This window comes from Molossus molossus, unplaced genomic scaffold, assembly GCF_014108415.1.
Source record: "Molossus molossus isolate mMolMol1 unplaced genomic scaffold, mMolMol1.p scaffold_m16_p_23, whole genome shotgun sequence".
In the NCBI taxonomy this organism is placed as follows: Eukaryota; Metazoa; Chordata; class Mammalia; order Chiroptera; family Molossidae; genus Molossus; species Molossus molossus.
The window spans coordinates 15,310,951-15,325,994 of NW_023425359.1; the positions used below are offsets into that span (position 1 = coordinate 15,310,951).

At 39.6% G+C, this 15,044-nt stretch overlaps 1 protein-coding gene across 1 annotated transcript in view; it reads left to right on the forward strand.

Moving 5' to 3' along the window:
* Positions 1–15,044, forward strand: part of NVL (nuclear VCP like) — a 76,356-nt gene that overhangs the window by 18,576 nt on the left and 42,736 nt on the right. The window contains exons 10-15 of the mRNA XM_036277792.1: positions 1,379–1,480; positions 6,296–6,413; positions 8,671–8,815; positions 11,042–11,282; positions 12,655–12,873; positions 13,832–13,936. Of these exons, the coding sequence (XP_036133685.1) occupies positions 1,379–1,480; positions 6,296–6,413; positions 8,671–8,815; positions 11,042–11,282; positions 12,655–12,873; positions 13,832–13,936 (930 nt within the window). The remainder of the gene's footprint in view (positions 1–1,378; positions 1,481–6,295; positions 6,414–8,670; positions 8,816–11,041; positions 11,283–12,654; positions 12,874–13,831; positions 13,937–15,044) is intronic.

Consider the following 15,044-nt stretch of genomic DNA (forward strand, 5'->3'; position numbering starts at 1 on the left):
GTCTGGGTTCGGGGTGGAGAAATGCTAGTAGAGTGTGTGGGAGACAACTGTGTCACAACAGCTAAATTTCCTCTGCTAAAACCTCTCCAACAGATAAATTTGTTTTGGCTCACTTCTAAGCGGGGGGAAAACATATCTCTTGAGATTCAAGACCCTTTATTCAGAAAAGATGATAACAGAGTTTTATAGTGACACCTGTAATGTAAAAACAAGTACAGTAGAAGATATCTCGTCAGTGTGTTTGAATAAAACTGTTGATTTTTTTGCCCTGGCCGGTTTGGCTCAGCGGTTAGAGTGTTGGCCTGCGGTCCAGAGAGACCCGGGTTCAGTTCCCGCTAAGGGCATGTACCTTGGTTGCGGTTTGTACCCGGCCCTGGTTGGGTCGTGTGGGTGGCAGCCACTCGATGTGTCCCTTTCACATCGATGTTTCTCTCTCTCTCTTCCTCCCATTCTATATGAACCAAAAAAAAAAAAAGAAAAAATGTCCTCGGGTGAGGATAAAAACAACAACAAGAACAACAACAAAAATACTGTTGTTGTTGTTTTTATCCTCACCTGAGGATATTTTTCCATTTTTCATCAGACAGAGTGGGAGGGAAAGAGAAACATCAATATGAGAGAGACGCATTAACTGGTTGCCTCCTGTACGACCCGACCAGGGCTGGGGATGAACTGCTACCAAGGGAAATGCCCTTGATCGGAATCGAACCTGAGACTTACTGGTCCACGGGCCAATGCTCTAACCACTGACCAAACCAGCTAGGGATTTATTATTATTTTTTACTGTTTCTATTGATTTTTTATTTTGTTTTGTTTTTTTTATCCTCACCCGAGGACATTTTTTTCCATTTTTTGTTCAGATAGAGTGGGAGCGAGAGAGAGGAAGAGAGAGAGAGAAAGAAACATCGACGTGAAAGGGACACATTGAGTGGCTGCCACCCACACAACCAACCAGGGCCGGGGACAAACTGCAACCGAGGTATCTGCCCTTAGCAGGAACCGAACCCGGGTCTCTTTGGACCACAGGCCGACGCTCTAACCGCTGAGCCAGACTGGCCAGGGCTCTATTGATTTTTTAGAGCGAGAGAAGGGTAGAGATAGAAACATCGACTTGAGAGAGAAACATTGATCAATTGCAACCTGCACACCCCCTACTGGGGATCAAGCCTGCAGCCAAGGCATGATGCTCAATCCAATGAGCCACACCGGCTGAGCTAAAACTGTTGGTTATTAAATGAAGTTTTTTGTTGGACCAACACAAAAAGATATTGCTCAGGAAATTTATCATTTTAAAACTAATTTTGAGAGAGGGACTAAGGAAAAAGCAGGGAAGTTAACATTCAAAAACTTGGTTATTCTTTTATACATTTGTTCATAGGAACTTGACCTTCCAATTCTGAAAGTAGCTGCTACAGAGGTTGTGTCTGGAGTATCTGGAGAATCTGAACAGAAGCTGAGAGAATTATTTGAACAAGCTGTGGTGAGTCAACTAATGACTAAATGTCAGGTTGTCACATTGTATAAGGTTACATTGAATGTCCTGTTTTTTCTAATGCTAGTATTTATTACCCATTCACTGGCCATTCTTTTGTAAACATGGTAATTTTTGCTATCCATGATTGTTAAATATTTATACTTGATCCTAGCCAAAAGGCTGAGAAGCCATGATGACTAAATATTTAAAGTAGATTTATTGACACAAATAATTGGATAAAATAATTTGTTTAATCTGAAACAAAACATAAATATAATTGGTGAGAAGTTCTGGGCTGTCATATCCAGTAGTGTATGTTGGAAATAGATTATCCTTGAGGTAATTTCTTTCACTTTTATTTTCTACAATTTAGGTTTGCTAAACAACTTGTAAGCAATGTGAAAGGTTTTTTTCTTTACTGATTTTATTTTTTTTTCTTTTTTTTTTTTTCATCCTCACCCGAGGACATTTTTCCATTCTTTGTTCAGATAGAGTGGGAGAGAGAGAGAGGAACAGAGAGAAAGAGAAACATCGATGTGAAAGGGACACATTGAGTGGTCGCCACCCGCACGACCAACCAGGGCCGGGGACAAACTGCAACCGAGGTATATGCCCTTAGCGGGAACCGAACCCAGGTCTCTCCGGACCGCAGGCCGATGCTCTAACCGCTGAGCCAAACTGGCCAGGGCTCTTTATTGATTTTAGAAAGAGGGGAAGAGAGAGGGAGAGAGAGAAACATCAATGAGAGAGAACATTGATTGGCTGCCTCCTGCATGCCCCCCACTGGGGATCAGACCCACAACCCGGGCATGTACCCTAACCAGGAATCGAATCTGTTACCTCTTGGTGCTGGGTCAACGCTCAACCACTGAGCCACACCAGCCAGACTAATGTGAAATTTTTTAACATTAGAATTACCTAAAAGCAAGCATAGAAATGCCAGGATTAAACTCTTCTCTATTTGCATAATTAAAGCTGTGAAAATTCTGACACTAGAGAAATTACAGCTTGGATTTTACCCTAGTTGTAATTCATGTCATTTAATTTGTGTGTTTAAGACATTCTGAGGAAGATGACATTGTGTCCAATTAAAATTTCTCTTCCATGTTGTGTCATGGTTAACTGTACTTTCAAGTCTGAAGCGTCCTTGTGCCACCACATACTAACTGTGTAATTGTGGATTTGAAATTTAACCATTCTAACCCTTAGTTTCCTTACTAGTAACTAGGTTAATAGTACTACTCAAATCTCATGGGGTTGTTGACATTAAATGAGAGGATTCATCTAAAACCTTCAGTGTGGGGAAAAAGGAGAAACATCTGTAACAAAAATTAATTAATTAATAGAAAATAAATAAATAAACTAAAACTCAGAGGAAAAAAGTAAATAACACCTTCAGTGTAGTGCCTAGTACACAGCAAAAGCCCAGAAACATTATGCACACTGGAGCAGTCACACGTCATCACAATGGTTAAAAACTAAAAATGGTGGGAAATTGAATTTTATGTCCTTATACCCAGAATATACAGGGGCTAGTGAAAATGGCCAGTACAACTGCTAGAAGCTGATGTAAAATTAAAAGAGAAACTTGTATTTAAGCAGGAAATATTTTTTAAAATAGCAAGAATATAGAAGCCATCTACGTGATCGATGTGCAGACTGACATTGACATGGTGTGGACGGTACAAGAAGAGGCAGAGAGGGGTGGGAAGAGTGCTTTACAAAGCAAAACAAACTCTTTCAGGTGTCACCTGTGTTCCAAAGTGAGTTAGTAAATAATAAAATTTGTGTTTATGGGAAACACATGGTGAATGAAGATAAAAGACCGATGTGTGCTTCTCTCTGAACCAATACTGAGCTTATTCTTAATTCTTTTCTTCCTCGTTTTCTCTTTCAGTTTTTTTTGTTTCTGTTTTTTTTTTTACCCTCACCTGAGGACATTTTTTGTTCAGAGTGGGAGGGAGGGAGGGGGAGAGAGAGAGAGAGAGAGACACACACATCGATGTGAAAGGGACACATAGAGTGCTTGTCACCCGCACGACCCAGCCAGGGCCGGGGACAAACTGCAGCTGAGGTACGTGCCCTTACTGGGAACCGAACTCGGGTCTCTCTGGACCATGGGCCGACGCTCTTAACCACTGAGCTAACTGGCCAGGGCTCTCTTTTAGTGTTCCAGGCCATTGATACTGTTTTGCTTGCTTTCTGAGACCTTTGGTCTCTGAAACGTTTGTATTGTAACTGGGTCATGTATCCAGTAGTCATAGGTGCTTCGCTGCAAACATTGTCATAAGGAGATTGGGAGGAGAGCCAGCTAATGATGGGCCAAATCTCTTTCCTTTTAAATTGCAGTGGTCCCTTGAGAGTCTGACTCTTAGCATAATCAGTGTCACTCCTGGCAACCGAATAACTAAGAGTGTACTTTAGATTGTATATATAGATTTTTTTTTTTCTTTTTTTTTTTTATCCTCACCCGAGGATATTTTTCCATTTTTTGTACAGATAGAGTGGGAGGGAGAGAGAGGGAGGGAGAGAGAGAGAGCGAAACATCGATGTGAAGGGACACATCGAGTGGCTGCCACCCGCACGACCAACCAGGGCCGGGGACAAACTGCAACCGAAGTACATGCCCTTAGCGGGAACCGAACCTGGGTCTCTCTGGACCGCAGGCCGACGCTCTAACCGCTGAGCCAAACTGGCCAGGGCTATAGATATTTTTATTTAAAGTTTTTATTGTAACTGATTGTTTCTTTGTTTTTATTGGGATAAATATGTTTACCATTTTAAACATTTTATTTTATTTATTTATTTTATCCTCACCCGAGGACATTTTTTCATTTTTTATTCAGATAGAGCAGGAGGGAGAAAGAGGAAGAGAGAGAGAGAGAGAGAGAGAAACATTGACGTGAAAGAAACACATCGAGTGACTGCCACCCACACGACCCAACCAGGGCTGGGGACAAACTGCAACCGAGGTACATGCCCTTAGCGGGAAGCAAACCCAGGTCTCTCCAGACCACAGGCCAATGCTCTAACCGCTGAGCCAAACCAGCCAGAGCCCATTTTAAACATTTTAAAGTGTACAGTTCTGTGGCATTAAGTACACTCATATTGTTGTGTAACTATCACTGTCCTTCATTTTTAGAAGTTTTCATCTTTCCAAACTGCAGCTCTACCCATTAAACACTAACTCCACATTTTCCCCTCCTTCTAGTCCCTAATAACCACCATTCTACTTCTGTCTGTGTGAATTTGATTATTCCAGGTAGTTGGTGCTTATATTATATCTTAATTTATTCTACCTTAACTCTAGTTTATGTTTTACAAAGACTGAAGATGATCATTATCCATACTGATGTATTTGAACTTGACCCTTCTTCCTTACTTAGTGTAGTCTTCAAAATAAGCCTCATAGTTGCAGTGTGGGATGCCAATTGAGTTCTGGAGATGGATGGTAGTGATGCTTGCACAACAGTGTGAACATATTTAATGCCATTGAAGTGTACACCTAAAATGGTAAAATGGTAAATGTTACATATATTTTACCACAATTTAAAAATAAATTAAAAATAAAGCTTTTGGTACTTCTTTAATTCCTCTTACAGCAGATTCTAGGGAAAAGCTTGGATATTGTTCTGCTACTAGGAACACTTTTTGAAAATATGTTTTTATTGATTTTTTTTAGAGAGGAAGGGAGAGAGAGATAGAAATATCGATGTGAGAGAGAAACATCAATTGGCTGCCTCTTGCACGCCCCAGCAACCCGGGTGCCGGCATGTGCCCTGACCAGGGATTGAAACGGGACCTCTCAGTCCATGGAAAGAAAGATGCTCAATCCTCTGAACCACACCAGCTGGGCTACACTTATAACAGTTGTAGTAAGCTTAGGTTTTCTCATTTAAAATTTATAAACTTACAATTTATATTTTTTGCATAGCAAATATGCCTCATTTACAAAAGAATTTTGGTAGATTTACCATCACAAAACATGGATTGAGGAGACTATAAATGTGTTATTCTATATGGCGTCTCTTTTAAGCACCATGCTTCTCTTAAATCAGATAAAAATTAGAAGTGAACTGCCTTCTTCAGGATTATTCTTTTGGTGAATGATCCTTGAACTTTAAGATTTTAAAAACTGTATAGTTCCTGGTCAGTTTGGCTCAGCATTTGGAGCATCAGCCGGCAGACCAGAGAGTCCCGGGTTCAGTTCCTGCTAGGGGCACGTACCAAAAACAACAACAACAACAAAAAAAAGAATTTTGCCTGGCCGGTGTGGCTTAGTGGTTGAGCGTCAACCCTTGCACCAAGAGGTTGCCAGTTCGATTCCCGGTCAGGGCACATGCCCAGGTTGTGGGCTCAATCCCCAGTGGGGGCATGCAGGGGGTGGCCAGTCGATGTTCTTTCTCATTAATGTTTCTATCTCTCTCTCCTCCCTCCCTCTCTCTCTAAAATCAGTAAAGAAAAAAACTTTAAAAAAAATAAAATAATGGCCCTGGCCGGTTTGGCTCAGCGGTTAGAGCATCGGCCTGGGGTCCGGAGAGACCCGGGTTCGGTTCCCGCTAAGGGCACGTACTTCGGTTGCAGTTTGTCCCCTGCCCTGGTTGGTCGTGCGGTGGCAGCCACTCAATGTGTTCCTTCACGTCGATGTTTCTCTCTCTCTGTCTCTTCCTCTTTCTCCCACTCTATCTGTACAAAAAATGGAAAAATGTCCTCGGGTGAGGATAAAAAAAAAATAAAATAAAATAAAATAATGTATAGTTAACTATGCTGCAGTATAGGAAATACACTTATGATTGTCTTTTGTGATATTCTTATTTCTAGTCCAGTGCACCCTGTATCCTTTTTATTGATGAAATTGATGCCATTACCCCGAAAAGAGAAGTTGCTTCAAAAGATATGGAACGAAGAATTGTAGCCCAGCTCCTAACCTGCATGGATGGTCAGTTTAAAATAATGAATTTGCTATGAGAGAATAAATTTTGATTTTAATAGTGTAAATAATATATGAAGATATAAAACATTCAAATAGAATAAAATTCAGTAAAAAACAAATCTTTTTCTTTTCATAAAAGATTACATCATTGAAGTTTTTGGGTTGTAACTTACAGTTTTGTACTTTTTTAAATTGTTTTTTCTTTATTGATTCTAGGAGAGAGGAAGGAAAAGGGAGAGAGAGTTAGAAATATTGATGAGAGAGAACATCGATTAGCCGCCTCCTGCATGCCCCCCACTAGGGATTTAGCCCACAACCTGGACATGTGCCCTGACCAGGAATCGAACTGGCGACCTCTTGGTGCATGGATTAACACTTAACCACTAAGCCACACCGACCAAGTTTATAGTTATTTTTAATGAGTTTACACACATATATAAGTACATTAACATCTTGTTTTGCTTTTTTTATAATATTGCTATAGCACTATACATATTGTTCTGTTGCTTGCTGTTTGTATCTTAACAATGTCTTGGAAATATTGCCATTTTAATGCAATTAAATTTACCTTTTTTTTTTATCCTTACCTGGGGATATGCTTTTATTGAGTTTTAGAAAGAGAGGGATGGAGAGAGAGAAACATCGATGTGAGAGAGACATATCGACTGGCCACCATCCACACGACCCCAACTGGGGCCGGGGACAAACTGCAACCAAGGTACATGCCCTTAGCAGGAACCGAACCCAGGTCTCTCCGGACCATGGGCCAATGCTCTAACCACTGAGCAAAACCAGCCAGGACGCCTGGTATTTTTTCTTTTCTTTTTTTGATAGAGGGGAAGGGGGGGGGGGGGGAGAAACATTGGTGTGAGAGAGAGACATTGATTGGTTGACTCCCGAACGACCCCAACTGAGGCTGAGGGTCAAACCTGCAACTGAGGTACATGCTCTTCAGTCTACAGGCCGATGCTGTAACTGCTGAACCAAACTGGCCAGTGTGGCTGCCTGGTTTTCTTTAGGATAGATTTATCATATTTTATTTAAGTATTATCATTTTGAGGGTATTTAAGTTGTTTTGTTTTTTGCTTTATAACAAGCTGTAGGGAATATCCTTAAATGGGCTTTGTTGGTGCACTTGTATATTTCTAGGATACATACTAAAAATTGAAGTGATGAGTAAAGAGTACACATTCTATATTTTCATAGGAAATGGCAAATTGCCTTTGGAAAGACTTTGCAGTGTGCCGTTTTACCAGTACTATATGAGAGTTGCCCTTTTCTAGATCTTCCACAACACTGAATGTTATTGTTTTTTCCAATCTGATGGGTGAAAATTGATATCTCAATGTGTTTTCATTTGCATTTTCCCAGTTAACATTGAGGTTGATCATCTTCCCATATTTTTTTTGGCAATTTGTATTATTTCCCTCATCCTTTGCTCATTGTTCTATTGAATTGTTTTTTAATTGATTTGAAGGAATATTTTATTTCAATATGTTATGGAAACAAATCCTTTGTTAAATATATTGCATTTATTTTCTGCCTATCTGTAACTTGTTTCTTAATATTGTTCAATGGTTTTTAGATATAAATTTGGAGGGAAGGAATCAGCACAAGTAGAACATTTAGAAACTAGATTCTACCAACTGTGAAATTGTATATGTTTGTGTATACGTGAGAAAATTTGAAGTAGTACATATTCTGTGTTCCTTGTTTTTTGTTGTTAATCCTCACCAGAGGGTATTTTTCCATTGATTTTTAGAGTGGAAGGGAGGGAGGGAGAGAGAGAAACATCTATGTGAGAGACATCAGTTGGTTGCCTCCCACATGACCCCAAGCAGAGCCGGGGATCAAACCTGTAACCAGGGTATGTGCCTTTGACCAGGAATCAAATCCCCAACTTTTTGGTCAGAGGGCTGACGCTCCAGCTGCTGAGACAAACTGGCCAGGCTAATTCTGCTTGATAATATCCTATTCTTCAAGGCTGGAATGTTACCTCCTCCATTAGCTCTCTGTTATTCCTCTTCTGTGATGCTTTGCTTCACAAAGTCTGCCTTTTGTGTTTCTTACTGGATTGTGAGCTGCTTGAGGACAATTTATATTTATCTTCCTCACATAATCAGACATTTAGTAAATGTTATTTATATTGCCGTTAAAATGTGTAATACTTTCTTTCTAACCACTTAAATGATATGTGTACACATTATTGTCCACAGTGTCAAGTGTCTTGTTCACCACTCATCCTGTGTCTGGTTCTTATTAGATCTCACTAATGTGGCTGCTACAGCTCGGGTCCTAGTCCTTGGAGCTACTAACCGACCAGACTCCTTAGACCCTGCTCTGAGACGTGCAGGAAGGTTCGACCGGGAAATATGCCTTGGTATCCCAGATGAAGCATCCAGGGAAAGGTATACTTTTAGAGAATGAAGTTTGTGTACCACTGTGCGCTCTGAACTGAATGCTTTGAAATTAAGGGATGAGAGACGGTATGTAGCCTACTCTTCTTCTCTTGCTCTCTCTCTCTCTCTTTTTTGCCAGTTAAATTGATTTGGAAAGGAAAAAAAGCCCACATTCAATTAATGTTTAAGGAAATAATTTACTCATCAATAGAGTAATTGTTTCAGACATTTTCTAGTAGTGATAGTGGACTTACATATGTATACTTACTTGTCCAGTCTTATTAACAGTGGCTTGCACTTTTAGTTTGGCTGGTCAGCTTAGGGCTGTGTCTAGAGTATAGAATAGAGCAGTGCTTACTGGTCCACATGTGGGCTAAGTCTGAGTACCATGCTTGAACCTGTTGCACTAAGCTGCCTAAGACCACAGGTCCTGTGAAAAATAATTAGATGGCAGCCAGAGAGTTGAAACCTGAGTTTTGCTGTAGAACCAACCTTTCCTAGTCATTGGTGTTGACTGTCAGCAGAGCAAAGAAGTGTTCACCCATATGTCAAAAACTAAAAAATCTCAGGAGGCACTACTTAGGAGCAGAAATCCAGTAAATAAATGTTTTGAAATACTTTATAATGGTCTAGGTTAATGACACTAAAATTGGTGTACGGGAACAGTAGTACGTAGTGAAAGGAAATAGTCAGGTGCAGTGAAGAAGGGTAGACTTCAGGAATGCAGGAAATAGAAGTGATCAAGGCACTGTGGAAAGGAGAACGCATTAGGAAGGGATGTGTATCACCCCTTCCTCCGAGTACTTTATATGGCTTCCACTTTTGATTGGTTTGCAATTTCTTCTTCAGCTACTGTATTCATAGTCATGTACATATCTGCTAACTGCATTTCCACACATTGATAATCTTCAAACAGTCACTCAGACATTTAGGTTTGTTTACTGGCTTGTTTATAACTACAGCAAAATATTATTTGATACTGAAGAAGTCTGCATATGTTCAGCAAACACCTGTTGCATATAGTATGTGCATATGCCACTGTGGTAAGTAATGTGGAGAATATAATATTATGAGTCCTTGCTTTCAACATGCTTCCAACACAGTAAGAGAACAATAAGGCCTGTGTCCTTTATCTAGCTCTTTTTTTGATTGAGTGTCAAATTTCATGGTAGAGACATAGACATAGGGGCGCCTATCATCTCTACAAGATAAAATCCTTTGTTCATCTATCCAGTTTTCCGTCATCAACAAAGTCCTCAAAGGGCTTTTGTAGATGGCCACATTTTGAAAAAATTTAGGTCTACAAAAAGTTGAAGGAATAATACAATGAATATATGTATGCCCTTTACCTAAGTTTATTACTTGTTAACATTTTGTCATGTTTACTGTTACTCTCTATATACAAGCATACATTATTTGTGTGTGTGTACCTTTTTTTTGTTCTTGCCAAGCCATTTGAAGGATAGTTGAAGACATCATGACTTTAGCCCTAACACTTCTCCTATGTAACCCTTATACCAGTTTTTGAAGAAGTAGCCGTTCTAATATAGAATTGGATATTAGCCTGGCTGGTGTGGCTCAGTGGTTAAGCATTGATCCACGCACCAAGAGGTCGCCGGTTTGATTCCCGGTCAGGGCACATGCCCAGGTTGTGGGTCCAATCCCCAGTGAGGGGGCATGCAGGAGGCAGCCAGTTGATGTTCTCTCTCATTGATGCGTCTATCTCTCCTTCTTCCTCTCTCTGTAACATCAATAAAGAAAAAAAAATTTTTTTAAATAAAATAAAATAGGATATTAAAGTATATATCAGCATAACTTTTTTACTGAGTAGAAATAATGGTTTGAGTTTGGAGGCTTTTATTTCCGGTAGATATCTATTTAATCTACTCTAAAAGTAGAGCTCACCTTTTATCCTCATAAATCATTTATCTTATTTACTCTAATACTGGAAAATTCTTAAAGGCAGAATACTTTTTAAGCATCTATATTTTTATTCCTCATAGCATTTAATATAATTCTTCACAAAGTAGATATTTACCTTAATCCTCAATGGAATAAAGTGGGATGTGTAATGGTGATTTAGCATTTGTTGAATGGGCATAGTATAAGATCAAATAGCTCCTTCAAAAAATGCTGAATCACTGACAGAGAGTGAGGACTTCAAATCAATATATTCACTGATTTGTTTTTACTAGTAGTTTAGGGATCTGAATTTTTTTCCTGTCTTTTCTGCAGAATACTTCAAACTTTGTGCAGAAAACTAAGACTTCCTGAAACTTTTTCTTTCCGTCACTTGGCACACCTAACGCCAGGCTTTGTTGGTGCTGATCTGATGGCACTCTGCCGGGAGGCAGCCATGTGTGCAGTCAGCAGGGTCTTAATGCAGCTGCAGGACACGCAGAGGAAAGACCCCGGGGCTGAAGGCTTGCCCTTCGAAGGAGGCCAGGAACAACGGATTGGAACTGAGCCCACACAGGTGCTTAAACTGTCCTTTAAATGTTCTTTCTTTATATCATCAGTTACACCCAGAATGCCTATAATTTCAAAATTACATGCTTTGGTTTTTTGGTTTGTTTGTTTTTTGGTTTATCCTGAATAAATTCATTTTACAAGAATGATTATGAAATTCTAGAACAGGGGTTGGCAAAATAGGACTCACCCTCCTACCACCTGTTTTTATAAATGAAAGTTATATTGGAACACAGCTCTGCTCATTTATTTACATATTGTCTATTTCTGCTTCCACCTTTCACAGCAGAATTCACACAGGAGTTTTTACAGCAGGGATGTGGGGTCCACAAAGCCTGCAGTGTTTGTTCTCCAGTCCTTCAGGGAAGGTGTGCCAGCTCCTGCTATAGCAGTGGGTTGTCCTGGGTTTGGTTAGGTGGACTAGGGAAGTGCTGGCGCAGCCGTCCTCTTGTCCGCAGCTGAAATGGTCTGGAGGGCAGTCCTAGGAACGTGGGAGGACGCTTACCAGTCAAAGATCAGTGTTAAAATGTTTGAGTTTTGTAAATCATGAAAACTCAAAGTAACATTTATATGCCATTTGAAGGTTTGCACAGAGGCATCTATATATCATATAATTTGATCTATGTAACTTTGTCAAGTAAATATCATTACTTTTCTTATTTTATAATCAAAGAAGCTGAGGTTGAGAGATTGTGACTTGCCCAAGACCATACCCCTCTACTTTCCAGAGCAGGAACTTAGATCCAGGTCTTTGGTTTTCAAATAATGTTTTTCTTACTCGTTTGGAACCATAATTATATCTGTTAAAAATAATAATAAACTTATTCCTTTTATAATGTTGCATATAAATTAGGGTTTTCTAAATTGAATTATTCAGTTACTCTTTATACTTGTCCTTTCATATTCTTCACAAGGCAAGAAATCTGTCTGAGAAGTTCAAGATTCAGTGGGCTAGGATAATTGTTCAGTTCATAAGCCACCAAGGAACCATATCATGAAATTTTACTGCCATCCCAGTAACTGTTTTAATTCCACCAAAATTTAGCTGCTTCTTAAATATTTATAAGTGAAAAATGAAAATAACATGATTGTTGAAATGAATCTGTGCCAACTGCTTATGTTTACTGTAGCTAGCCATAGTATAGGCTACAAAATCATTCTTCTATATTTGAGTATAATTGGTGTATCTTTCCTTGACCAAGTAAAATTCTCTATTTAGAATAAAATTAATACCTCTTATTGGTGGAGAAAATTATTAAAATACATAGAAGTTCACTATAGCTTACAAAATATTGCAGTAATAATTTTTAAAAGTACAAAAAGTATATTTAACAAACTTTGGTTTTTCTTTTTTTTTCCTCTCAATTGCTCCCATTAAGGATGAATTGGAAAGTCTGCTGGGGTTGCTAAGAAACCAAGATCCCCTCTCCGAGGAGCAGCTGCAAGGGCTGTGCATTGAATTGAATGATTTCATTGTTGCTCTGTCCTCAGTCCAACCCTCTGCCAAAAGGGAAGGCTTTGCCACTGTCCCTAATGTGACGTGGGCAGATATTGGTGCCTTGGAAGATATTAGAGAGGAGCTCACCATGGCAATATTGGTAGGTGTATATGCAGCTAAATGCCATTGGCCCATGTGATGAGTAAATGACCATGTGCGTGTACTTGGTTGTATGTCTAAATTGACTTGACTGTAAGTTTTCTTGTATGTGTTGTGTTGTATTATTACTGAGCCCCAGTGGTGGTTTTTCATTTTTCTGAGATCTATTTTAGACTTAACTTCTTCTGACCTGGCCGGTTTTGCTCAGTGGTTAGAGCATCGGCCTGTGGTCCAGAGAAACCCGGGTTCAATTCCCACTAAGGGCACGTACCTGGGTTGCAGTTTGTCCCCGGCCCTGGTTGGGTCGTCGGGTGGCATCCACTCGATGTGTCCCTTTCACTTCGATGTTTCTCTCTCTCTCTCTTTCTTCCTCTCTCTCTCTCCCACTCTATCTGAACAAAAAAAAATGGAAAAATGTCCTCAAGTGAGGATAAAAAAAAAATTTTTTTAAATAGACTTACTTCTTCAGCTAAGCTTGAATTCTATGACAGTAAGTACAAATAAAAGTTTAGGTTTCAACCAAGACCAAATTGTTCGAAAAATACTTTCTGAACTCAGTCAAGCTCATAAAGGCCAAAGCAGTTTAATGCCCATGAAACTTCAGGTTTTTATTTACTCTTATTTTTCCACTCTACTAATCATTCTGGGGTTCATTAGTGACGTATGGTCTATACAGAGATGTGTAACTACTGAAAGAAAATACACGGAGGTTACAGTGAACAGGTGTCTCTGGCTTTTGACAATGTTGAGTATTGTGCTTCTGCTTTATGTTTAAAGTGTTTTCAGAACTAACATTTAATTATGGATTTATCAAGAGCAGGGGCTCTTTTGTTTGTCACCATGTACTTCATGCCTGGAGCAAGTAAGTACTTTGTCCCAGGCAGAGCCTCTGGGCATCATTTGAACATGCAGTATGAAAGGACATTTGTCATGGGTCGCTGTTGGATTGTACTTTCCAGGCACCAGTACGGCACCCAGAGCAGTTCCAAGCTCTCGGATTGGTGACTCCGGCTGGAGTCCTCCTTGCTGGCCCTCCTGGCTGTGGGAAAACTCTGCTGGCGAAGGTACGGTGTAGGTTCAGCTGCGTGTATTTCATTTCTTTCAGGAGGATAAGATGAATTCAACTCTGAGTAATACACTGAGATATTTTTGTATAATTTCTACTAAAAGTTCATTTTACTAAGACTGACAGTTTTCTTCAGGAAAGTTTCCCACTTTTATTTTTTCTTATTCCTCCCTGCCCCTCCCACTCATTCCCTGGTAATGATCATTTTCCTATCTGTTTTTTATATATTATCCTTTTTAGATTCCACATAAAAGTGATAATACTTGTCTTCCTTTGTCTGACTTCCCTAGCTTAGCATAATGTGCTTAAGGTTCACCCATGATGTCACAAATGGAAGGATGCCCTTCTTTGTTGTGGCTGAGTAATACTTCGTTGTGTATATGTACCACATCTTCTTTACCCATTGACTTATTTAAGGGTGTTTGAGTTGTTCTCATATACTGGTTGTTGTGAATAATGCTGCAGTAAACATGGGAGTGCATATATCTCATCAATTCTGTTTTTATTTCCTTTGGGTATATACCTGGAAGTGGAGTTGCTGGATTGTGTGGTAAATCTATTTTTAATTTTTTGAGGAATCTCCATATTATTTGTCACTCTTGTTGGATTAATTTACATTCCTAACAAAAGTATATAAGGGTTCCCTTTTTACCACAGTCTAGCCAGCACCTGTTCTCACTTGTCTTTTTGATGCTAGCCCTTCTAACAGGTGTGAGGTGATATCTCATTGTGGTTTTGATTTGCATTTCCCTGATGGTTAGTTAGGTTACCATCTTTTCATGTGTGTGTTGGCCATTTTGATGTCCTCTTTGGCAAAATATCTATTTAGTTCTTCTGCACCCCCACCACCACACCTTTTAATTACAAAAGTACATCATTGAAAATTTAGAAAAGAAAAAAATTTTAATCAGCTATAACCCCATCAGTTTTAACACAGCAATTATCATATTTTCTGCCTAATATGTTCTAGCTTTTAATGAGTGTTATTTGCCCTGGCCGATTTGGCTCAGCAGTTAGAGCATTGGCCTGCGGTCCGGAGAGACCCGGGTTCGGTTCCCGCTAAGGGCATGTAACTTGGTTGCAGTTTGTCCCCGGCCCTGGTTGGG